The sequence below is a fragment of the Schistocerca americana genome, chromosome X (genome assembly GCF_021461395.2).
Source record: "Schistocerca americana isolate TAMUIC-IGC-003095 chromosome X, iqSchAmer2.1, whole genome shotgun sequence".
Lineage (NCBI taxonomy): Eukaryota > Metazoa > Arthropoda > Insecta > Orthoptera > Acrididae > Schistocerca > Schistocerca americana.
Window position 1 is genome coordinate 676,881,921 of NC_060130.1, and position 26,980 is coordinate 676,908,900.

At 37.4% G+C, this 26,980-nt stretch overlaps 1 protein-coding gene across 1 annotated transcript in view; it reads left to right on the top strand.

The window, feature by feature from the left end:
• Positions 1-26,980, top strand: part of LOC124556243 (potassium voltage-gated channel unc-103) — a 700,301-nt gene that overhangs the window by 562,893 nt on the left and 110,428 nt on the right. Inside the window, exon 14 of the mRNA XM_047130231.1 lies at positions 11,445-11,572. Within this exon, the coding sequence (XP_046986187.1) occupies positions 11,445-11,572 (128 nt within the window). The remainder of the gene's footprint in view (positions 1-11,444; positions 11,573-26,980) is intronic.

Consider the following 26,980-nt stretch of genomic DNA (forward strand, 5'->3'; position numbering starts at 1 on the left):
AAGTGCCTGACACAGGGTTCTTCCAACCACCTTCACAATAATTCTCTATTATCACATTCTCAAACAGCACGTGGAAAAAACGAACACCTACATATATCCATTTTCCATTTGAGCTCTGATTTGCCTTATTTTATTATGATGAGCATTTCTCCCTATGTAGGTTAGCATAATCTATACAGGAGCCTGTTTTGTGGTTTAATGATGGTATGTTTGTACAGCTGTATGGCTACATTCTCACTGGGAGACTGCATAGTTCCTGCACTGCAACTTGACTGGGGAGAGGGATTGCTTTCTGTAGAATGGACAAGGAGAGAAGGATGTAGGGGGGGGGGGGGGGGATGCAGGCTTGGGTGGGATGGCTGATGGCTGTGTGGCTAGGCAGTTGATGCTTGGGGCAGGAATGTGTTACCTATGATCTCTTTCTGTCTGCAATTTGGCAGAGTTGTGTGCAGCACATAGTGACATGTAGGAATAGGTTGGAACTGGTAGATAGAACAGAGAAAGAGAAATACAGGTACAGTGGAAAAGAGGCCATGAGTGCAGGATGAATGAAGTTAGGGGCATAGGGCAGGGGTGGAAGTGGTTGTGGAGTGGGGACTAGCTGCGACTGAACTCAGGAAAATTACAGGATTGTATGATTCAATATGAGGACAGTTCCCATCTATGTAATTCAGAGAAGCTGAAGTTGTGGAGGGGAGGGGAAGGGAGGATCCAGATGATACAGGATGTGAAGCAGCCATTGGTGTGTTGTACTTAACAATGTGATTTGCCACTGGGAAGTCAACTCTTCCCTCAGTCACAGTTTGACAGATGCCATTCATTTGGATTGACAGGTGGTTGGTGCTCATAAGCATGTAAAATATTTTGTAGAAACTACACCAGTGTGATATATGATATGTTATGACTGTTTACATAGGTCCCCTGTCTCTGATATGATGAGGTAAGCATATGACGTGCACCTGGGTCTTCCACAGGGGTATGACACATGCAGTAGGGGTTAGGAGTTCGCACTGTATAAGGATGGACCAGATCATTGTGTTTATTGAGTGGATGACAGAACATAACTTGGGAGGGTGTTCCTTATTTCCAGGCACTATGATATGTGAAGTACTGGTGAAGGATGTGGTTAATTTGCCCCATTCATGATTGATATTGGGCTATGAGAAGGGTGATCTTTAGCAGCTGATTCCTGGGGATGGTTGGAGGATTAGAGATGTTTGTGGATACTGCAAGGGCATTATTTTTTTGGGCTAGGTGTGGGGGTAATTCCCACTGTGAAAGTCTCAGCAAAGCTTTAAGCACACTCGGCAAGGAACTGATAATCACCCCAGATATGCTCTCCAGTGGTGACCAGAGTACATGGGGAAGACTGTGCAGAACTCTGCCTGCCTGTAACCAGAATGAGCTCACCAGTGTTACATTCCTGCCCTGTGCACACACTGCCTCTCCCTCCCAGTGTTCACCCACCCTTCTCCAGTGCTCACTTCCCTCATTTCACCAACTCCACTCAACACAACTCCATACACCAGTTGAGCTGCAGTGCGAGCATAATCCACAAATCCAGAGCAGTGCAAACATTAGATGTTTATGTGTGCGAGTATGTGTATTCTATCACTCTGAAGGAGGATTTGTTCAAAAGCTATTAATATTCTCAATCTGGTTTATATTTCTCTCAGTAACTCGGCACCTTAACTTTTCAGTGAGTTGTTACCTTCACTCATTAAATTATGTAAACTACTTTTCTGTTATATTTGCTATAAGAATTTCTACAATTTCCAATACAGAGCTATATATTTCCTTTTAGTTTGCAAATGAGTTCTGGACATACTCAACTTTGACTTCATTGGGACAAATGTTTGACATAGGTGGACGTCAGAATTCAGGGTACACATACTTAATATGTTACTGTCTAAACAGGCAGAGAGCCTCGTGATTTAACATTGATGTGACAGTCATCAAAATCATATTTTGTGATCTTCTCTATGTTTGTGGAGAAAATTATTAGTTGTCTGTTTCTGATAATATTTTTTTAAATAAATCTTCCACAGATACAGTTGATTTGTTTATTTATTTATGCTAATGACAGTATAATAATTGTTCAAATGTTTGAATGTGTGTGAAATCTTATGGCACTTAACTGCTAAGGTCATCAGTCCCTAAGCTTACAGACTACTTAACCTAAATTATCCTAAGGACAAACACACACACACCGATGCCCGAGGGAGGACTCGAACCTCCAGCGGGACCAGCCACACAGTTCATGATTGCAGCGCCTTAGACTGCTCGGCTAATCCCGCACAGCTATAATAATTGGTTGGGCATCCAAAACTGAACAAGACCCAGAAGATTATCTAGTTGAAATATGAAATTCAGCGCCACATTTCTTACACATCTCAGTGACTTTCATATTATCAAATTTGTGGCCTTGTGGTTACTGCCTTTGATTACTAATTTAAAGGTTTTGAGATAGATATCAGCAACTAATAACAATTGAAATAAAATCTATTTTATCCAAGTCATTGTCTTTTTACTTTTGTAATGATTCTATAGTGTCTTTTTTTTTGTTCAAATGAGGCTTTGTTTACTCACCAACATAAACACATGTGATTTTTCTTTCTTAACTATCATACATCTTTTTTGAATCAGTTGTTTTGTCCTCATAGTCCATTTTGCATTGTGATGTACCCAACTGGAGACGTAGACAATCGCAACATGAATAACACATGTATCTTGTCATTTGAGATTTCTTTATTTTGACACTATATACATTTCTTCTGCATATTTATAGCACTGTGTTTGGTGTCAGATGTGTCCAGCTCCCTTCTTTTTTTATCAGTTCCTAAAATTTCAACAAATCTAAACAACATAGATAAAGGCATACCTGGATTTGAAATATTTATCCTCTGTTAGTGGTCTTAAACAACTGTTATCCTAAACCTCCAAGAAAATCTTGAAATCTCATCATATCATTTTCATTTCTGAAATACATAACTTGGTTGTTTACTAATGTGGTTTTCAGTAATTATTGGCTATTTATTCCATTTTGGGAGACACGATAACCTGAACACATCTTGACTACAATATCCAACCCAGATTTTTTTTAATTGTACAATCATTTTAAGTTTCATTTTACTTCATGTCCCTTCATCGAAAGCCCTATCAAAATGAAAGCTGGAGATCAAGCTGACATTCTTCTTCACTTTCTACATGCATGAAAACATCTTTTATATTGTAAAGCACAGTTTTTTATACTCTTTGGTACATTTGGAATTTGTTCCTTCTTTTTCTTAAGTGTCTCATTGACTGACAACCCAGAATCTTTTAGTCAGATTTCAGGAAGAGAAATATCACTGTACAAGCTATTGGTCATAACCTTAAACCCTGTTTCTTTAAAAAGGGAAAATCATTTATTCAACAACATGAGTTCCTTTATTGTTTACTTCATGAAGTCCTTTGCACTGTTTACCAGCATAAATTTCTATATTACTGATGTAAAACATTTTGCAGTCAACTAAAGAAAATATTTTTGAACTATACTTTGCAAGTTTTGACGGAAAATATTGTATAAAGTTGCATCAGCTACAGAACACTTCCAGTTTCTCATAATCTGTAACAATTTTACCAGGTGAGGAACATGTTACAGATGGCTACAAAGTAATCAGTGAAATCTCTTATCACTGCAATATGATCATTTTCCTTTCTCATAGATGTTGTTTCTCTTTCATAAAATCTTAAACATTACAGAAGAAATCTAAATATTCTGAATCCCACAGTCATCCAGGATATTTCACTTCCATAGACTTTTGATTGCCATATTTCATCAAGATTCATTTTCTCTTCTGTATGCAGTTCAGTCAGATAAAATAAGTCTGACTACAGCCTTTATCTCAGTTAAATGTTAATAATGCACCTCTTGTGAGACTGAAGTTTGACTTTATGTTGTCAATATATTGACTTGTGCAAGACACTATTATTTCTAACAGTTTTGTGTGAGGCAGCCCCAGACATAAGAAATATTGTCCATATTTTTTGCTAGACCCTTCCTAAACAGAAATGACATAAGTAAATTTTGTTTGGTTCTTTTTTTGTGAAGAATAGAATGATTTCCTTAAATAAAGAGTTAATGGTTTTGTTAGTCTTCCTCCTCAAAGATGTATAAAATTCTTCCTTCTCATCACAATCTTGAGGACATGAACTGTATTCCACATTACTTTGTTCTGTATCTGAATTCTCCTCACTTTCCTCAATTACAGAAAAAGCAGCTTTATCACCAACTTCACTATCAGGCTCTCATCTGTGACTGAAACATCCAAAAAGTGTTTCTGAATTTACTGACCATCCTCTTCCACAACCATGTTATACATCTTTCTGAATGCCATCATTTATAAACAAACAAATTTGTACATATTTTGTCAAAATCTAACAGTTAGCTTTAAATTCACCTTCGGAATGACTATGTGTTGTAAGCATATGAAAATAATTATATTTGGAGATCTACAAATATGTAACAAATAGTCACAAGTCTCTTAGATACATGGAGGGTTTTGATGAGAATTGATTTCTCTTTAAATACTGTAGTGTTATAAACTGAATATCTATCAAATGAAATGCTAATGGGTAGGTAGAAGAAAATTTATATTTGCTCTGCAATAATGAAACTTGTGCAGCTTGTCAGAGTCATGGATGTAATTTTTCTGTCATATCTGTAATAATGCTCCATTGACAACAATGAAAATTTTGAGAAATGTGATCGCTGACACAGGGAGATAGACAGGAGCAATGTTGTAAGACTCCTATTGCTGTCTAGTTTTGTGAGAAAATTAATACATTTGCATCTGTCAGACTACCATGACTTACAGAATGTTATAAACCTTAGATAATGATTTTCATACTGAATGAAAAGGAGTGATATTGTCAGATTGTTGTTACTTTCTTGTTTTCTGAGAAAATTAATTCACTTGCATCTGTCAGACCACCACAACTTATGAAATGTTATAAACCTTTTATAATTATTTCTCATGTTAGGTACTTAGGATTTATTAATCCGAACAGACTACTGAAAATCCGAGATGGAATTTTTACTGACCCATAGATAAGGGCAAAAAAATAATGGACTTGCCTTTGGCGTAATCAGTTAACAAATGAACAAAGTCAAATAGTGTACCTACTCCTCAATAGTTATTGCAGTAAAAATCTTTCTTTGCTAAAAGTAAGCTGTAGATGAACACAATTAGTGTATTTGTATAGGTCTGGCTGTGACATGAGTACAAAATTCCATTATCTTGAAATTCTTTCTGAGCTTTCCACAGAAGATTGATATTGTAAGTCAGTGTCAAAGTGAGAGATTACACTAGGATGTACAAAAAATGCAAGCTAGATACCAATGGCTATCGGATGCTTAGGTAGATGGACAATTTTTCATGCAGCAGGTCACAAATAAACTACTAAAAACTAGTTTTGTACCACCATCATACCTATGAATGTGTGTGGGCTTAGATTCAAGGGAAGCTGCAATGAAAGAATAATCATCCTGGAACTAAAAACAGACTTTACTATGAAGTAGGAACAAAAAATAACAAAAATAATGGTAATCTTGACATAAGTACACATCTTTCCACATTTTTGAAATCAAAGTCTACAGCAATCTACATCCAGTATCATGTTTCTCCACTACAATGAGTATTGCAACATGCTTGGATCCTACTTATCATGCTGCACACAAGCTTGTTGTAGTTCAAGCTTGTTCTACTTGCTGTATCCCGCTACTAGTGCATGTAAGTGTGAGTGTGCTGAGTACGATGTCACCATGCATGCATGCTTGAATCAGCTGCTATCTGTATCAGCATGGGTCAGCTGCTGGAGGCCACCTGTGGGAGGCACATGTGCGGTGCTGTCCACGTGATGCCATCTGCTGGCTACTCGCACATACATATGCGTGGAGCAATGCTGACTGACTCCCTTTATGTGATCCTAGTTTGTATTGTGCACATCAGTGTTCTTTGCCTTGTGAAGTCTTGAGAAGATTATTGTTCAGAGGTGATTCAAATCATATTTGTGTGATTTGGATTAATTTTGTGTAATAATTGGTTAATACACATTTGAAATCAATCCACATCACACAAATACATCTTTAATAATAACCTCCTGTTGGGATCTCACAATTCACAGAAAACTGGTGTGCATGATAAAAACTAAGATCACACAGAAGTAGTCAGTGCTGCTCCGTGCAAATATATGTGCCAGCCGCTGGCAGACAACATGGCGGGAACTGCGCCATGTACCTGCCTCCTACAGGCAGCCTCCAGTGGCCAGCCCACACTGATACAGTTGGCAGCCAATTCAAACATGCATGTGCAATGACACCACACTCACAGCACTCACGCTCACACACTATTAGCAGGATACAGCACTACTCTTTGAAGATGGCTCTCATGAGGTCATCCACTGTTTGAGGGTAGTTCTTCCTGCAGCATTGCTAGTTTCAACTGGTCCTAAGCAAAGTCAGTCTGGTCATATCAGCAGACACTGCATACCATTCCATTTATTTGATTCCTGCTTTCTGGAGGAAGGTATTCATGCTGTGGGTGCATTATCAACCATAACGGGTGCATTATCAGTCATAAAAATGAAGCTATCACCAAAATTTTGACTGTAGGGCTGGACAACAGGTTGGAGGATCCTTTCCTGATGCTGCACTGCCCTCAAATGTCCCTCAATTGTAATGAGAGGGATCCAGGATCAGTATGTGGAACCAGTCCTAAAACATCATGTTGAACATGTGGAACTGCTTGCATGAGACTTGCATAGGTATGTAACCACCTCCACATTCATCCACAATGGGGATTAGATATAATCCTACACTTGTTGATGAAGAGAACCTGATTCCATTGAGCCTGGATCCATTTCACATTATCCCTTGTCCTCCTTCTTCACATACCACACATTGCACAAAAGGAGGGGGGTGGGGGGTATGGTTATTTGTAATGGGTGCCTAGAAGACAAACTGACCATATGGAGACAGTTAGATACTGTCTGGGTCAATGCAGCCCTCTCAGTTGCCATCAGTAAGGCAGCATCCAGTTCTGTTGCATTCTCCCTGGGATACTTCGAAGCTATAATTCATATGTGCTTGTCATCATCTGGAACTGTTGACTGCAGGCAACCAATATAAAACAGATTGTCAGTGTTTTGTGTTGCATGATAGCAGCTGAATGTTTGAATAACTTTTTTGGTGTATGCCAGTTTGATGGGCGACTTCCCATGCTTACAACTTTCCTTGTCACAAAGTGACAATGTCTATACTTTCTATGCTTGAAATGACACTTTGAGGCATGTTGACATACTGAACAGTGTATATGTTCCCTTCATAAATGGAGATGCACTACTAAACTGCACTGATGAGGAGAACATTGGAAGTACCACTACGTGATTTCCCAGAAACTTCGCTCCATGAATGATGGGTCAAAATAAATGAATAAACACGTCAACTTATCTGTAGATTCTTACCCATTTCTGAGAAAATGGTGATCAAAATTTTCGAGGTAGTTTACATGCTTTACAGCACATAGTAAGTTTAACTGAAGCAGTGACACAATGTTTAGCATTGTGACTTCATAATTTTGTACCACATGTTTGAAACCCAATTATTGGTTTTATTTGTGTTTCTGTTTTTCATTTGTGTACCCATTCCACAGAAGATTAGATTAGATTTACTTTCATTCCAATTAATCCATAGTGAGGAGGTCCTCCAGGATGTAGAACATGTCAGAGAAACAATAATACGTGACAAATATTTACAAATAAAACAAATAAGCTAATGTATCTTCCACAGGTCCCAAGTGGAATGATCATCGTTCTTTTAATGAACACTATATTAAAGGATCATTTTACAACACTCATTTACTAAGATCGCATTAATGCACTACACAAACATTTTCCAATGTATGTTGAAGCAATGTTACCTATCTTCATGTGCTAAGTGTCTGTCTGCTGAATTAATTTAAAAATAAATAAATAAATAAATAAATGAGAAAATTATTTAAAATTGTTTTTAGTGAAATTCCTGTAGTGTATCTTAATGCATAACCAACAGCAAGTGCCAGTTTTTGGGAAAATGATCCATTATGCATGATTGTCATGAAATTATTGCCAATGTGTGAATATCTTCGGCAATATTAACAGTGTCTCTCTCTTGAATGAGATTCATGTGAAGAAATGGCACTGTGGCAAATCTGACTTTGTGTAGTGCTCATAGGGTGTGGAATTTGTGTGTTCCCAATGTTTCTACAATTGGTGTAATCTAAGGGAATGCATGAAACATTCCTGAAGAATAGATGTAAAAATTAAAAGTAAGAATTTATATAAGAATTGATTCCCTTAAAAATACCATACACCCTTATTACACACTATATTGTGTAATAAATATATTACACTTATTGTGAAACCGAGTTGTAATTTTATAATTAATACAATGCCCTTATATGCCCTAATCTGATAAGAAGGACATGGGTAGATCAGTGGGAAAAGAAGACAAATAAGATAAAATAAAAACAGTAATTGGGTTGTAAAACCACAATGCTAACCAGTGTACCACCACTTCGGTGAATGTATTACATACTGTAAGGCATATAAACTACCTAGAAAACTTTTACCATTGTTTTCCCAGAAAGAGTTAAGTTTCTATGAATAAGCAGAGACACTTATTGGCATATTTTAACCCCTCTTCCACTGAGCATAGGTTCTCAGAAATGGGGTGATAGCACTTGCCATTTTCTCCTTGTGAGAATGCATATTTACTTTTATATAAAACATTTTCATTTATCTTTTTGTGTGACATTTTATTAAAAGCATAAGCTTTTGATGATTATGTCCACCAACGTCATCCAGAACAAACATTTGATTGTCAGGAAGACATTGGGATTGTCCTTACCAACACCCCATACCACACTCTCCCCATTACTAAATATAAAATCCATGCCTCATATATGCTTCCACCTGTGGTGCACATCTCTGAAAAACAGAATGTAAACTGTCACAAGCCTTATTTTGTAATATTGATACATCTAATACTGCCTTCCATGATGCACCACTGAATGCATAGCTCTTGTTTCTGCTGTAATTATTGTTGCATATTCTGATTTCCACAGTCTCTATAATAACCAATTTCCAGCACTAGGAAACATGGTACAGAATTTTCATTTCTTTGAAATAATCTTGCAGTTCTTTGTAGGGATGTGTTCATTGACCTCCAATTTATTTTATGGCTTTCTGAACTTCATGTGATATTGATTTTCAGTACAGTATTCTGAAACAGTTCAAAAGGGCTGTTACGTATTATTATTGCCACAATGAAAACATAGACTCCGTTTTACAAGATATGGTATTTCTTTGAAAAAGTTACTCACAAACATTATTAAACGAGTAAATATCAAAAACATGTATGCAGGCAGAGGCCAGTTTTCAGATGTCAACAGTAGAAAAAGAGTTAGGTTTAAAAAGTCATAATTGGATATAAATGTATTAATTTACTGAGAGAAAAATGACATAGTAATACAGAACTGCAGATTAAATGTATATCTATCACAATAATTTAATAATTTAAATCAGTTAATAGGATTAATATTCTTTCTGCAGATGTCTATCAAGGGAAGTACTTAAATATTTTGTTTATTTCATTACTTACATTTTGAATCAGCCAGTGTTCTCGAGTGTATTTTCTGAATAACTGGATAATGCACCAGTAGTATCATAGTGTAAGATTTCTATTCTTTAAAATATCTTTGAAAAAACTATTTACTGCAGAACTCAGAAACCTTTTCCAAAACAATAACTTGTTAACAGCTTCCTTGTATCAATTTTAATCAAGGCAGAAAACCATTTTTGATGTTGGAAACAATGTTCTAGGAGTGTTTTCACGTTTATTGTGACCTTGAGAAAGATTTTTATTGCAAATATATAATACTGTTATGAAAACTTATGTCATAAAGACCCCTCATATCATCCCCTCTCACTCGCGGTTTTGTAAAGTCTTCCATAATGTACAAAAAACAGGAGTGCATGTTAATAGAATCCATTTCAAGGATAAACTTTGAGTCATAAAAATAATTATAAAATATCTCATCCCTCAAGAACTATTCTTGGCCATTAATAATCATGTCAAACAGAAATTAAACAATTTATGTGTTTGAAGGGGCCCAACGTTTTCCCACTGCTCGTAATGCTGTTGAAAACGGACATATTAAATGTCATCCATGGTGGTGAATATCTAAGACAAAATAGTGGAAGTTGTGAATATGACCATTTTGAGGTCTTACTAGAAGTTGTTATAGCTCCCACTATTCTAACGTGACACAATCCAAATTCCAAAGTATCAGAGATGCTTGTCCCTTGTCTTCTCCATGAAGCACAGAGATATATCAAAAAAGACTTCCGTTGCCAGCTTTTAAACCACCAAATGAAAGAAAAAAAGGGGAAGTCATAATAACTGTGATCTATGAAGATTTGTAGGGTCACACAATTCACGAGAGAGGGAGCAGACATTATGAAGCAACAAGGTCTTATTCAATGCTGCTACTAGAATATCAGCAGAAAAAGCACTCATGACTGCTTTTTGGAATACAAAAATATTATTGCTTGCTGACTTTCTCCATGACAGAAGGAGATTTATTGCAGCACATTAAAGTGTACTGGTTGAAATGAAATCTGGTTATCCCAGGAAATAGCATCAATCCTCTATTTCATCTGCGATGTGTGGAAGGTACATGAGCATTTTTTTTTCTTTCTAAATACTTATTGTGAATTCTTGTTTTTCTGGCATCCTGGATGATCTCTTCACTATGGATCCATTGGAACAAAAAGTGCATCTAATCTAATATAAAATATTCTAATTCCATATAAAAACATATATCTGCATTCACCAGCTCTTACCCTAGGCTGAATTTTGTGAAACTTAATGAACACTTTGTTTGCAATTCTAATTTATTCCATATGATACAGTCCCGGAAAAAGTAGTTTGGAGGCTCAAGTCTCAACATTGATACAGTGGTTGCCTTCTGCACAGCTGTATATTTATGTGGCTTATCTTCTTTTTTATCACAAAAGTGTCACTAGGCTGCAAAGAAAACTTATTTCTGCAGAAAAAATATAAAAATATGTGAGTTTATGTGCCACAATAAATTTGAAAATAGGAAGGTAAAGAAATGTATTTTCTAACTGCCTTCCTGCTATGTTGTCTCAGCAGCATGAATTTTGGTATCTGTCAGTAATTCTTCTGTTTCTTTTTATTACTTCTTTTACAAATGTAGAATAACACAGTATTTTTTAGTTGTTTTTTTTGCTAATAATTTGTGAACTAAATATTTTAATTCAAGGTGAATAAACTGAAAATGATCTTTTTGCTTAATAAATGTACATATAACATGAGACACACTTCACTATTGTTACAGTGAGAAGTCTGGTCATGGCATTCTAGAATTCTCAGCAGATAAGGCTGGTCGGGATGTGACTCCAATGAATCTTGAATTTGGAGATGATGACAGACAAGTGAAACCAGGAACACTTAATTCAATTGCTGGTAAGTATTAAATGTCACCTGAAAAATAATAGTAATGAAATAGCAGCAGATTTTACTCTCAGGATGAGACAAGTCCAAGAAACATAAAACTAAAATTCTCTATAGTTATTTGAAACATGAAATTGCGGTTCATAGTTAACTGAATTAGTGGTAAAACATTGAACTTGTATACAGGAGACAACAGTTCAAATCATCATTTGCTCATCCAGAATTAGGTTTCCCTTGATTTTCGTAAATTACTTAAGTTAAAATTTGGGATGGCTCCTTTCATAGCACATGTCTAGTATCATTCCCCATCTTTCCATAATATGAACTTGCATTCCAACTGTAACAAGCTCATTGTTGATGAGATGTTAAAGTGTGATCTTGCTTTTCCAAATGGAAATATATGCAAGAAATTATTATGATATCAAGCAATCTGTGTAGGTTATTGATTTAACTGAATACATCTCTTCCAGAATTGGTTAAGGTCTTTTTTATTAATTAAATTTGGATTTGATTTATACTTTTGCTTTCAAATTTTATTTAAGTAATTTTTTTACTAGTTAAAATTAATATTCTCACATAAAATTGCTTAATAGACATCTAATTTCTCTCAGTGTCTGTTGTCATTTAACACACAGTGTAGCTTATTTACAGTCATGTTCACCACTTAATTTTCATTCTACCATTATGTAACTTTGTGTTACTTTAATTTATGTCCTATTTTCTTTTAAATAATTACTTTATTAAGGCACAAAGCAATTAATGACATCAGCTGCCAGTGGCCATTGATTTACAGCAAAGGGGAAAGTTTAAAGAAAGTTTACATTTGTGGCAGACTGTCATTCGAACCTGGGTCTTCTGCTTACTAGACAGATGCCCTGACAAATGTGCCATCCACATGCAATGCTCATTGCAACTGCACAGACTACCCTAACATGCCTAGTACAGAATTTCATTGATTCCTGTAAGAGTTCGAGTGTGGTGTGCATCTACATTGAGTTGATCAATTGGTGGTCATCCTTGCCTTGATTTTTTTTATATATATAAAAATCAAGGCAATATATCAATATATAATTAATAGAGGGAAACATTCCACATGGGAAAAATATATCTAAAAACAAATATGATGTGACTTACCAAACGAAAGCGCTGGCACGTTGATAGACACACAAACAAACACAAACATACACACAAAATTCAAGCTTTCGCAACAAACTGTTGCCTCATTGGGAAAGAGGGAAGGAGAGGGAAAGACAAAAGGATGTGGGTTTTAAGGGAGAGGGTAAGGAGTCATTCCAATCCCGGGAGCGGAAAGACTCACCTTAGGGGGAAAAAAGGACGGGTATACACTCGCGCACACACACACATATCCATCCACACATATACAGACACAAGCAGACACACACACACACACACACACACACACACACATATATATATATTAATAAGATGAATTAATGATATGAATTAATAGAGGATAATGAGAAATGGGCAGTATGTCAGAAGTATGTCAATAAGTTGAGAATTTTGGTCTGATTGGAGATACAGTAGAGTAGTCCATGCAGTTGTGATGACCACTGTGTCCTGATGGCACATGGTCAGCACATCTGCCTAGTAGGCAGAGGACATGGGTTTGAATCTCAGTTCAGCAATGGAGAAAGTTGAAAATTTGTGCTGAACTGAGATTCAAACCCATGTCCTCTGCCTACTAGGCAGATGTGCTGACCATGTGCCATCAGGACACAGTAGTCATCACAACTGCATGGACTACTCTACTGTGTCTCCAATCAGACCAAAATTCTCAACTTATTGACATACTTCTGACATACTGCCCCTTTCTCATTATCCTCATTACTTGGGGCATTTCACCGATTCCTGTATGAGTTTATTGGAGATATGATGTAATAATGGTCTAACAACTTTTAACATTGTACTTTGCAAGTCATAAAACCTGATATCTAGATAGTACAGAAGATAAATATAGTAATATACAGTCAAATCGCGATTTACTCTTTTTGAAAAGTATTGCATGACTGCGGTTAACACCATCAAAAACTTTTTAATTTTTGGTGGTTATGATGGAAAGGTAGATATTCAGAGTTGTTGAAGTGAGTAATTGTATTCAAATGTTTAAATGCAGCTGTCCCTCATTTGAATGTTGAAAAACCAGGATGTCCCAAACCTAAAATCATACTTGAAATCATTTAGAATACACGATATGATAATGTACTATTGGCAGTTATAAGCATATGAATTAGTCAATGCCATAGATATATCAGGAGAAATACTACGGTTCATTTTATATGAAGAATGAACAGTGAGTGAGAGGTGCTGCTGTAGCTTAAATTACATTATACTGGCTTAATATGACAGGAAGTGAGCCAGATTCAGATCAAATGGAAGTTGTAATGCCAGATAATTGTAGCTATATGCATGAAGACCTCAAAAGTATAGTCAATTTGTGTGGTGACTGCCGGCCGGTGTGGCCGAGCGGTTCTGGGCGCTACAGTCTGGAACCGCGCGACCACTACGGTTGCTGGTTCGAATCCTGCCTCGGGCATGGATGTGTGTGATGTCCTTAGGTTACTTAGGTTTAAGTAGTTCTAAGTTCTAGGGGACTGATGACCTCAGATGTTAAGTCCCATAGTGCTCAGAGCCATTTGAACCATTTGTGTGGTGACTGATATCTGACCATATCAAACCTTTATCAAATAAAAATGTTTAAATGAACTTTGCGTTTACAAATCTTAAGATTTGACTTAGTGATGACAGTAGCCAAAACCTGGTAATAAATGAAAATATAATATATGATGTAGATGGCTTTATTTGTAAAACTTTATACTGATGTCAGACTCATTTAGGTAATTTATTTGTCTAATTAATAAAAATTGTTTAAGATTCATTGGTTCATGTGTGTTGCATTAAATAATATTGTGGAAGCTGCACAATATTTAAAGACAGCTGCTCATCATCTTCAAGTGCTTACTGATGTGTTGCTGCAGTGGCTCACCAATATATATGCTTACCTGCCAAAAAAGCACAGGCACCATGGTGTGGGGCTATAACATCATAGATAGAGCATGGTAACATCTAGCACCCCCTGCCAATAAAATGGAGTCTTCACAGGCATGATGTGGCAAACTAAAAGCTGCAAATCACAGCACAGCATGTGCACAGGCAGAGTGTTGGCATCCAGTTTAAGTGTGTGGACTCTGATTTCCCATCTCTGTTGACTCAGGTTCATTTGTTTGTGGCTGACAATGCTTTAGTAATGCCAGTGCTGGTTCACATGCCTTGCTGAGTTGATATCTTGTGTCTCTATTAATCAGGTCATTACTTACTTGTATTTCAACAGCTTCTTTAATGATGGAGTCCCAGTACAAGTAAGCAGAAGAAAGGATCCCTGTCTCTCCATAGTTCATACTATGCACTATGTTGCAACTGTGTTCAGCAACAGCAGACTTTTCTGGCTGACACAATGTGGTATGACATCTATGTTCAGTGCATCTGTCTTTAACAGTGCAACACGTCTAGCCAATGTATGATTTTGCACACTGGTACGGGATTTTATATATTGTCATTCATGGAATCCAGCATCATTTGCACTTGCACTGGAGAGCAGAAGGCACATTTTATTTGATGTCTCTTGAACAGCCTGCTGATCTTGAGGAACACACTATCAACACAGCGTAGAAAAGTCATCCTTGTGGAGTTCTCCATTTCTCCTGGCTATTCTTAAAGTTTAGTGGATGCAAGTTGAAATGCATTACAAATCTGTTTATCAGAGTACCTGTTTTGTAAAAAGAGAGAGTGAAGATGGGCTAAGTTCTGCTGGTATACTCCATGGATCTGAGATAACTCTAGTCCTATGAAAGAGAGTCCACAATATGCCACTGTGTTGAGATGGGTGATGGCAGTTCATAGCTCATACATACAGATCTGTGTGATTTGGTTTATGAAACACATTGTGCCCAAGGAACCATCTCTTTTTTTCCAGACCAAGACATCTTAGAATGGGGAGGGGGGGGGGGGGGCTCCATTTGTCTCCACTTTCATATTGAAGCAAATGCTCAGATGGAGAGAATTAAGGTGTTCTAGAAATGCAGAACATGTTGCTGCCCCACGTGGCCTTACTACAAAGCTGTCATCCACATATATGCAGAAACATTTAGGTTTCATCATCACTGACTGAAGTGCTTTTCCTTGAAGTCCCTCATAAAAAGGTTAGCTACCATGGGAGACAAATGACTGCCCATAGCACACCATCAGTTTGCTCAAAATATTAAACCAAAGGTAAGTCGAGGTAAGCTCATGTTTGATTTGATGTAAGATGTCCTCCTCCAAATTAACCTCTATAAGTTGTAATGAATTCACCAGAGGTACACATGTGAACAAAGAGACCACATCAAAACTCACTAATATGTCAGCTGGTTCATGACACAAAGTCTTAATTCTCTGTATAAAAAAACTCAGAATATTTTATACAGTCACTGAAGACTTTGCATCTTGAACCAGCTGGTATATTAGTGAGTTTCAATGTGGTCTCTTTGTTCACACAAGTATCCCTGGTGGATTCATTCCAGCTTATAGGAGATATGTTGGAGGAGGACATATTACATCTGTTCAAAGATGTGCTTACCTTGACTTAGTTTTTATTTAATGAACAATATTTTGAGCAAACTGATGGTTTGCCCTTTGTCTCCCATAGTAGCTAACCTTTTTGTGAAAGACCAAGAAAAACCACTTCAGTCGGTGGTGTGAAACCTAAATGTTTCTGGATGTATGTGGATGACACCTCTGTAATAAGGCCACATGTGGCAGTAACATGCCCTGTGTTTCTGCAACACCTTAATGGCCTTCATCCAAACATTTGCTTCACCATGAAAGTGGAGAAAGATGGAGACCTCCGATTTTTAGATGTCTTTGCCCACAGAAAAGAAGATGGTCCCTTGGGTCACAATGTGTTTTGTAAACCAACTTACACAGGCCTGCCATCACCCATCTCAATGCAGTGACACATTACAGACTCTTGTTCATAGGACTAGAGTTATCACAGATGCAGGGAGCTTATCAGCAGAGATTAGCCACCTTCACTCTGTCTTGTTACAAACAGATACTCCAATGAACATATTTGTAATGCATTTCAACCTGCACACACTAAACCTCAAGAACAGACAGAAGAAACAGAGAACTTTACAAGGGTTGTTTTTCTACCCTAGGTTGGTGATGTGTCCTACAAGTTTGTCAGGCTGTTCAAGAAGCTTCAAATAAACTGAGTCTTACTGAGGCAGCATCAGCTGCAGGTGAATGAATTTAAGTCAACACAGATGGGGAATCATAGCCTCCACACTTAAACTGGATGCCATAACTCTGCCTGCATGCATGCATGCATACTGTGCTGCGATTTGCAACTGCACTTTTCCCACATTTCTCTGGCAGGGGGCACTGGATGTCACTGTGCTGTATGTTTCATCTATTATATTATAGCCCATACCTTGGTGCCAGCACTTTTCTAGTGAGCCAGCATATATATACTGGTGAGCCACTGCAGCAACATATCTAAGTATATGAAGATGATGAGCAGCTGTCTCATTGAAATATTGTGCAGCTTGCACAACATTATTTCATGCAACGCCTATGGACCAATGAAGCTGTTACAACATTGGGAAAGTTTCAAACAGCACAACATTGTTTCAGATAGTGTCATTGATAGTAATTGAGCTAATGGATTTTTGTGATAGTTCTTGACTAGTTGTTTGCAGATCAACAGATACTGGCTACCTGAAGTAGTAGGGGAAGAGCCTCATCCAGCTGTAGGTCATTATAAGGTGCAACAGATGTCTAGCAAAAAAACTCAGTGTAGGTCAATAACAAAAGAGAGTAGAAAGAAAAGAGTCTTGCTGCTAGATAGTTGCCATGGGAAGAATGTAGGCCAGATGGTACAGGTCTAATCAGGTGCAGGGTACAAGGTCACAAGTATTGTGAAGCCAAATGCTAGCCTTAGCTAGGTGACAGAAGGGATAGGGAATTTGTGGAAAGGTTTTGATAAACCTTTAGTAGGTTGAGAAGGGAACAGCCTGGCTATGGATTGTAATTACAACATTAGGGAGGAGCTGCATGAAATAGGAGTAGCAACTACATGCATAAATTAGAGTTTTGTGAATGTCTTGCAGCATCATGGCCAGCCACGGGTCAACAGTGGTGTGAGCCATATAAACACAGAGTTGAGCAGACTGCTGTTGACTGAAATGAAATCTCATATTAGTACAGTGCCTGTTACTAGAATTGGTAGATGGGGATATACTTGACATGACCTACATCTGAGTGGGAGAGGGAAAAATAGATTGGCTGAGCTTCTCACAGAGAATATATAACGGGCCACCATCACACAAAGCAAAATCACTATGGATACTGGTGTCAGACAGACCTTTTTTAGGTTAGAATCAGGATTCAGGCACCTTGTTTTGAAAGGAGTCAAAATAACAGAAGAGTCCCACAAAATGCACAGAAAAATAAGGTTAGTTTATTTCATCAAAATATTAGAGGACTAAGTAATAAGGAAGAAGAGTTCTTATCTGTTTGGAAAAGTGAGAGAGCTCTGTGCCCACACAACTACAGGAATCAATAAGCTACATATAGAACATTGCACTCTAGCAGGTTACTTATGCAGAACTAATATGGGGAAAAAAAGTTGTTACATACAGAAGACAGACAGAATGCAATTTCAAAAATATTGAGACAAATAGTGTAGTGTAGTATAGTGTAGTGTATTGATCAGAATATATAAGTGTTAAGTGTGTGCTTGTGAAATAATACTGAACAATACTTCATTTTTAATTCTAAATGGCTATTGATCTCCCCTTGGAAAGTTTGAACTGTTTATGGAGAATCTGGATTCCTTACTGTGTCATCAGTCAGACAGAAGGAACCAGCTGATAGTCTGTGGTGACTATCACAGTCATTTACAATACACTAAAAAAGTCATCAACTTAAAGTTGGTTTGCACATCATTGCTTTTTTTTCTCTGTCTGATAACATAAAGATATTATCTCATAATTTTTTCCAACCCAAATACTGTCTCACCAAGGTAATTACTGGGCAGTCTGAACCTCAGTATAGTAACTTAGAAATTTCATTTGGAGATAATGATTTGCAGATTGTGAAAACTTATATGGGCAACAAAATAGTGCTAATCCAAATTTTCTTGGCATTGGTAGTGGAAGACTTTAGGAAATAAGTTTGCTTATTGATTGACTTTAATTTTTTCTACTTGAAGTTAATCATTGCTCTGTAGTGTTTATAAAGATCAGCAACAGCTTTTATAAGTGAACTGAAATATAGAAATACCATACTGACAATTTTAGTCACATTTACTCAAGTGTTTCCCACTTGTATTATAAGAAGTGCTGTATTATTTCATGAAAGTGGTAGAATATGCCTGCATTGGTAACTGTTAGCACTACTTTGACCACTTCATCAACAATTACCAATGCAAAGGGCCAAAAGACCTGATTGTGTGCTCAAGCATCTTTGAATGAGATCAATAAATAAAGATAAAAACCATACTCTTAACCTGATATAATAGAAAAATAAATTTGGCAAAGGCAATTCCTCTTTGACAGAAGCAAGTGAGGACAAACTACTGTGACAAAACTAATTACCTTCATGCAACAATATACTCCATATACCCTCACACTACCTCAAACATATTTTTAGTTACAGCTCTTCACCTGCTAGTTTTTATTTGTTTGTTGGAGTTTGGTGAATACCCCACACAGCCAACATTTTCCTACATAGGTGATTCATCTAGTGATTGAAAATGATTTTGTAAAAATATGTTAAGTTCTCATAATAGTTGGCAACGTATCATAATATCACATCCTGACAGCTGGACATATAGACCTTTATGTTAGATTATTGAAGGGAAAAGGAATTGTACAAATACACTAATTTGTTCTAAAGAGGAAATGATCTGCAATTTTATGTTTATATGATGGCTTTGATAACATAATGATGAAACATGTTAAGATACAGCACTATAACTTGACTAACAGTCCATGAGATGGTACACATATACTCATGTGTATGTGTGGGTAACACACTATTATAAAGTCCATGGTTATTCTATAAGTTTTTGTGTTTTTTGATGTGTGGTGCTGATACTAGTGGAAAATTGCTGCTTCACCTTGCTCAGTCTGCAGCATAAAGTGACTTGCTGGTCATGACAGCACTTGTATGAAAAGAATAAATGATTTAGATTGCCTCTGACATTGACTCACATAAACAAGTTGGTGAGTCTCTGATCTCTATTGTGTGGATGTAGCCATAGGAACTGTGATGGAAGTAAATACTTACGATGGACATTTAGTGCCTTCAGTTATATGTTCAATCCTTAAAATATAACCTTTGAGGGTGAATCAGTTAATTGCAGGTTATAGTAATGTACTGTTTATCTCTCTGCCAGCATCTATATTCCCACATTTATTTCCACATGTTATATGCCTTTGCATTAAGTTTAGGAAAGTGGTCAGATGCATTTAAACCTGTTTTATGTTGCTTCATTTTTAAGGAAGTCCACATATTTATATTTGAATGCATTGCACTGGTATACAGGGTAAGTTTACCAAAGTTTCACACCACAGTAGCTCAACCACTTTCTTCACTGTGTTAATAAGATGAGCATAGTTGTTTCATCTACATCTATGTACATACTCTGTAAGCCACCATATTGTGTATGGTGGGGAAGATATAATGTACCACTACTAGTCGTTTCCTTTACTGTTCCACTTGCATATGGAGTAAGGGAAAAATAACTGACTATAGGCCTCTGCACGCTCCCAAATTTCTCTTATCTTGTCATTACAATCCTTACACAAAATGTGTGTTGACAGCAGTAGAATCATTCTGATAATAAATACCCATTTGTTAAATTTTCTCAATGTATTCCCTCTAGGGATTCCTATTGGAGTTCACAAATAATCCCTATTCTACATGAGGTCTGCTTTGTTGATGAGCTACACTTTCCTAAAATTCTCTCAATGAACTTGTCTTTACCATTAGCGTTGCCTTTTACCATCCCTGTGTGTTCATTTTATTTCATATTGCCTTGCAATATTACACCTAGGTATTTAATTGGTGTGAATTAATCACACACACAGCATACCACTATTACTATATTTTAAAATTGCTGTATAGATTTTCCTACTCATGTGCATTAATAGTTTTTCTTCCTTTAGGAAAAGCTGCCATTCATCACACCAAATATAAATTCTGTATGAGTCATACTGTATCATCCTACAGTCACTCAATGACAGTACTTTCCCACAGACAAAGCATCGTCAGCAAACAGTCATAGGTTACTCCTCACCCAAATGATGCCTTGTCTTTGATGAACAATCACTGTTGAGGACAGCATGCTTTACTTAGGAAGTCTTTGAACCACTCACATATATGGGTACTTGTTCCATATACTTGGACTTTGTTAACATTCTGCAGTGGGGAAAGATGTCATATGCTTTCCAGAAATATAGGAATAAGGAATCTGCCTGTGCCCTTTATCTATGGTTCACAGGATATTGTGTGAGAAAAGGGCAAGCTGAGTTTTGCATGAGCAATATTTTCTAAATCCCTGCTGATTTGTGGACAGAAGCATTAATGTCTCAATAAAAATTATTACATTCAGACTAAGAGTATATTCAAGAATTCTGTAGCATACCATAGTTTAGCGTATGGATTTGTAATTTTCAAGTCCATTCTTTCACCCTTCTTATCTACATGTGTTACCTGTACTTTTTTCCAGTTACTTGGGACTTTGTGCTGAGTGAGAGATTCACAATAAATGCAAGCTGTGTAAGGGGCCAAAACCAAATTTGGATTCCATCTGGGCTTGGTGACTTAGTTTTTCCAACCCTTTCAGTTGCTTCTCAGTACTAGGGATGTCTATTTTAATGTCCCCTGTGTAGGAGTCTGTGTGATGGTCAAATGCAGTATATCAGTGTTATGACCCTCCTGTATGAATGCTTTCTTTAAACATGAAAATTAAAACTTCAACTTTCATTTTACTATCTTCTATTGCAACTTCAGACTGAGTACAAGCCTTCAACCCACTTAGTGATTGGCATAGGCCCAGAATTTCTGTGAGTTATCAGTAAGATCCTTCCCTAAGGTATAATGGAGAAAGTTCTTAAATGCCCCATTGATCAATCTTCTTATAGCTGCACAAATTTCTACTATTTCCTGTTGACATTTCCAAATTCTTTTTTTACCTTAGAGTGAAACAACCTCTGCTTCCAAAGCATTTTATGAAATTAGTTATTAAACATGATGGGTCTTTTCTGTTCTTAATTCACTCACTCAGCACATACTTTTTCAGAGCACAATTCACATTTTTTCCATAACTCCTCTGCGCCAATCATATCAGAACTTCCTAGCCTTCTTGATGGGCTTATTAACTCAAGTAACCATCAGCATTATGATGACATCATAATCACAGATCCCTGTCTCTGTACTGGCACTGTCAATAACGTCAGGACTGTTTGTAGCTACAATGTCTAAAATATTTTGGTTTCATGTGGCTTGTCAAACTGGCTGCTCAAGATGGTTTGGAGAACATGTCAGAACTACTTCACAAGACTGTCTGTCTATACTGCTAGCAATGACTCCATAAATGTCCCAGTCAATAGTCACTAAGTTAAAGTTGATTCCAACTAAAATTACATGATCAGCAATTTCCATGCTTCTGATTTTAGACAGTCTTTTACTCATTTTACAACCTTTATGTCAGAATCTGGAGGCCAGCAAAAACATCTGTTGATTAACATTTGTTCACCTTGTCTTATTACTTGTATCCAGATAACTTCACAGTTAGGCTCAATTTCACATTAATAGAGACAATATTTTTGACTTTTTCATATGCCTTCCACGCCTTGTTAAGTATTACCCAGCTTTCTACTTCTCATGTCATCTAGCTCTCAGTTCTAAGAATAATCTGAGTGTAACAAATTTCCTGGTGGGCAATAAATTCAGGGACTTTGTTATGAATGATTCTGCAATTTACTGTCCAAAATTTTGACAGCTGAAATGCATTCACTTTTTATGCAATCTGATTTCACTCTCTATGTATCATCTGAGTAGTGTGGCTAAGTGGCTCAGATGTCACATGTCAACTGCAGATCTAATGCTCTAGGGTTGGATTCCCAATAAGTCCTGAAATATTTTTCTAGTGGTCTGCACTGCTAGATTCTTTAGTATTGAATGACAGTGGCTTAAAAGCCTGTGTGACATGAATTATCAGCTTCTGAAACACATATTGGCTCTATATAATATCCAAAACAATTGAAGGGTCACTTATTTGAAAAACCCTGATTTTACCCCATGGGGGTGCATATATGTGAAATATGGCTCAAAGGTGTGTGTATAGCCTTCCTCTGTAAGGTACAGAGGCATGGTGCCTTAAAGACATCACCCTTAGGCTTGTCGGCACTTTGAACAGCAAGGTGGCGACACGTGAAGAAAAGGTCTCCATTCAGAAGTTCACGTGAAGTGTAAAGTGGGTTAATGATGTAGCAATGGTACTAAATTTTACCACAACTCTGCCCAGTGCCACTGTGGATGTGTCACTCGACGGAAAGGTTGTCACAACTCTCTTTCCCACATATCAGCCATTCTCTTGGCACCTCTGTGATGGAGGTGAGAACAGTGATGCCCAGCATTGAATTCATGTGGTTTTCCTATGGGTGGTGAGGAAAACATTTCAGACACACTGCACCTCAGAATTGACAAGAAAAGGCCTCAAGGCAGTGGCATGAAAGGCTTCAGTGAAACCACTGCTTCCCATGGGGTGTTCATTTACACACATTCCATGGTCAAAAATTACAATTTGCAGTGTGATGTGCAACAAAATGATGTTTTTGACAGTTTTTAACACTGCTGACACTCCCCAGATGATCCAACCCTTCTCCAAGGACATCATGGGCCTGCAACCCCATTGAACATTATCTGGCCCCTTTGGACTGTAGCACAACACAATTTTGTGCTCTGGTATACATGGTGGAACCACTAGGAAGTTTTCAATATCAGTGGAAGAACTTTGAACACGATTTGAAGCAAAAATTGTTGTTTATGCTGTTTCAGCTATCATATTTCATGCCCCCCCCCATGTGACGCTCTGAGGAAGGGGGATGTTTGGAGATGCAACATTGATATATGTGTGAAGAGAATGGCAGTGGATCCCTCTAAGATCCCCCTGTTTGGAAACATCTTCGGTGCTACCCATACACTTGTATTGAGCATTTTAAAAATGTACCTGCACGGAGACAACCCATGATGGAGTCCTAGGTGTGAGAAGGTAGGCAACCCCTTTGACACCCCCCAGATTCTGGATGCCCACAAGAAGGCACTAGAGCAGCAGCAGCATAGCACCACTTAGTTGAAGGATGTGAAAAGGGCTGCCTGCCTGCAGGCACTTAGGAATCCTTTAAGGGTTGCCTGTGACCAAGTACATTTTTAAAGTGGTTAATAAAGCTGTGTGGGTGGCAATAAGGGTGTTTCTGAACTGGGGGTCTTACAGGAACACATTGGACCCTTTTGCATTTTATTCATGCACATTTAAAGGATCAGGCCACAGGAGAGCTTAAAACATGATGTCTGAATAAGCATAAACACCCTTGGCTGCATTGGATCATGTTCAAATTTCATTGAATCATTTTGACCAGTCCCTAGTGGCTGCACCCTGCATACCAGTGAACAAAATTATAGTCATGCTACAATTGAAAGTGGTCAGATCATTTTCAATTGGGTTCCTGTCCCACGATGTCCTTAGAGAATGGTTGGATTGTCTGGGGGATGTTGGCAGTGTCAAAGGTTAGCAAGAAAATTGTTCTCTTGCACATCACAAACTGTCATTTTTGACCATGAAATGTGTGTAATACATGCACCAAGAGAAACGATGGTTTCATTGGTGCCCTTTATGTCACCTTCTAAGGCCCTTTCTTGTCAGTTCTGAGTGGTGGTGCATCTTAAATGGTTTTCTTGGCCAATTAAGAGAGCTGCATGATTTCAGTGCTAGGTGTTGGTGGTCTGATCTCTATTGCAGAGGTGTCAAAGGAAGGGATGAGATGTGGGTAAGAGGGGAGAGTGACAACCTTCCCATTGTGTGACACATCCATGGTGGCATTGGGCAAAATTGTGGTGAGATTTGTCGCCAGTGTGACATCATTAATCGACTATACCCGTCACATTAACTTCTGAGCTGTGGCCTCTCTCTCTCTCTCTCTCTCTCTCTCTCTCTCTCTCTCTCTCTCTCTCTCTCTCTCTCTCTCTCTTTTTTTCAACACCATGCTATCTGAACCATTGCTGAGCCTGAGGGTGATGTCTCAGGATGCCATGCTTTTACACCATAACAGCGGCAGATTGTAGGCATTTTGAGCTAAATTTCAAACTTCTGTGTCACAATGGAGGAAAATGGTGGATTTTCAAATAAGTGTTCCTTATTTGTTTTGTGCAGTTTAGTATTTGTCATGAACTAAGTTTTGAAACCATACTGCCTGAATCATCACCTGCTGCTTTCCTAGCATTCTGGCCCACTGGCAACTGTAGTGGGACATACTCTGTGTTCAAGAGCTTATGTCATCATAAACTGTATTGTTTCTTTTTGTTTATGGTACTGTCTGATGATTCCAATGATTGTTGTCAATGATTTACAACAAGCTCCCCACATGTTCTGTGACAGAGCAGACCAGTTCTTGGAATTAAAAGATAAACAATTTAAACTAAAGTTTCAATTAGACAAAAAACTATGCAACAATATGAATAAACACTGTGAGAATGTTTGCTAAAACCAACCAAAGAAACTTGCCACAGAGTACAGTGTGTATGCTACTATTAATACTAAGCATTTTATGCTGCAGGATACTGGCCCAAGACAAATTCCAGCAATAAATCTTTTTCAACTGTGGAGAAGTTTGAAGAATGATCCTTCCTCAGAATATTTCCCTGTATCTTTACAACATGAAACTATCAAAAACAACTAATGTGTATCTATGATGTATGATCAATATCTATAATGAAAGTATGATAATTGTGTTGGGAACTGCTTTTAGTGGTGTTACCAAGTGTATCTCATGTTAATTTTGATCAATACTGAACCTTGTTTCTTCATCCAAGATTAGTGTTACATGACACAGAAAATTCATGATCTAGCTTCATTTTCGGAATTAAGGCAAAATTGATCTCCAGTCAGTGAAGTTTATAAAACTGGCCATTAATGAGTGAAATATTAAGACGCCATTATGTCCTAGAAACCTGATAAATGTAAGAAATTACATGATAGCCACTGCCTCTGTCATAAACACTAACATTTTCTGAAGTAGAGTTTTTTATTTTTTATTTTTACTTTACATGTCTAGTTCCATAGGACCAAATTGAGGGGCATATCTCCATGATCATGGAATGTGTCAGTACATGAAATTGTAACAGAAAAGTAATAACATATATAATAAAATGTTTATGAATCCTAAAAAGTTAAGCTATAATTTCATGTAAACACATTCAACAATATAACATAGGCATCAGCTTAATTTTACAAGGAACTCCTCAGCAGAATAGATGGAATGAGCCATGAGGAAACTCTTCAGTTTAGATTTGAAAGCACATGGATTATTAGTAAGATTTTTTAATTCCTATTGTAACTTATTGAAAATGGATGCAGTAGAATACTGCATGCCTTTCTGAAAAAAAGACAAGTAAGTGTGATCCAAATGTATATTGGATTGCTGCAAAAGCTGCTAATTCTTGGGAATAAACTGACATTATTAATAAGAAATGACAGTAAAGAATATACAGGGTGGAGAAAAATTGTGTCATGAAATTTTAACCCGGAATAGCTGATGCCAGTAGGAATCAAAATTACAAATGTTTTGTAGGTCGACAATGCACCATTTTTGAACTATGGAAACTTGGCACCACACACTCCGATTGGCCATGGGATTGCCCTGATGCCATTCATCAATTGACAGGCAGAACTATGGTTGTTGGTTCACAAATACAAATGTCCCTTGCCCCATTACTGTCCCAATGTAATACGCCTATGTGTCGAATAGGTCTTGCTGTTTGTCTCCACCTCATGTTAGAGGCATTCACACATAAGCTTCACTTCAGAGCACACACACACATCACCTGTGATTTAGTCATATAGTAAGTATGGTGGCACAGTACTCATTTGGAGAACAACAAGGTATGGTTTTTGTCCTTGGACTAGCTGACAGTAATGCACTTTAAGCTTGGCGGTTGTATGGGGAATGGTACCCATCAAGATGCCACCACACCTGGAAACATTTACAGCAATTCACTGGTGACTTGGTGAAACAGGCTCGTTAGCAGGATATCATGGTGATGCTGGAAGACCGCGAATATGATGGCATGCTG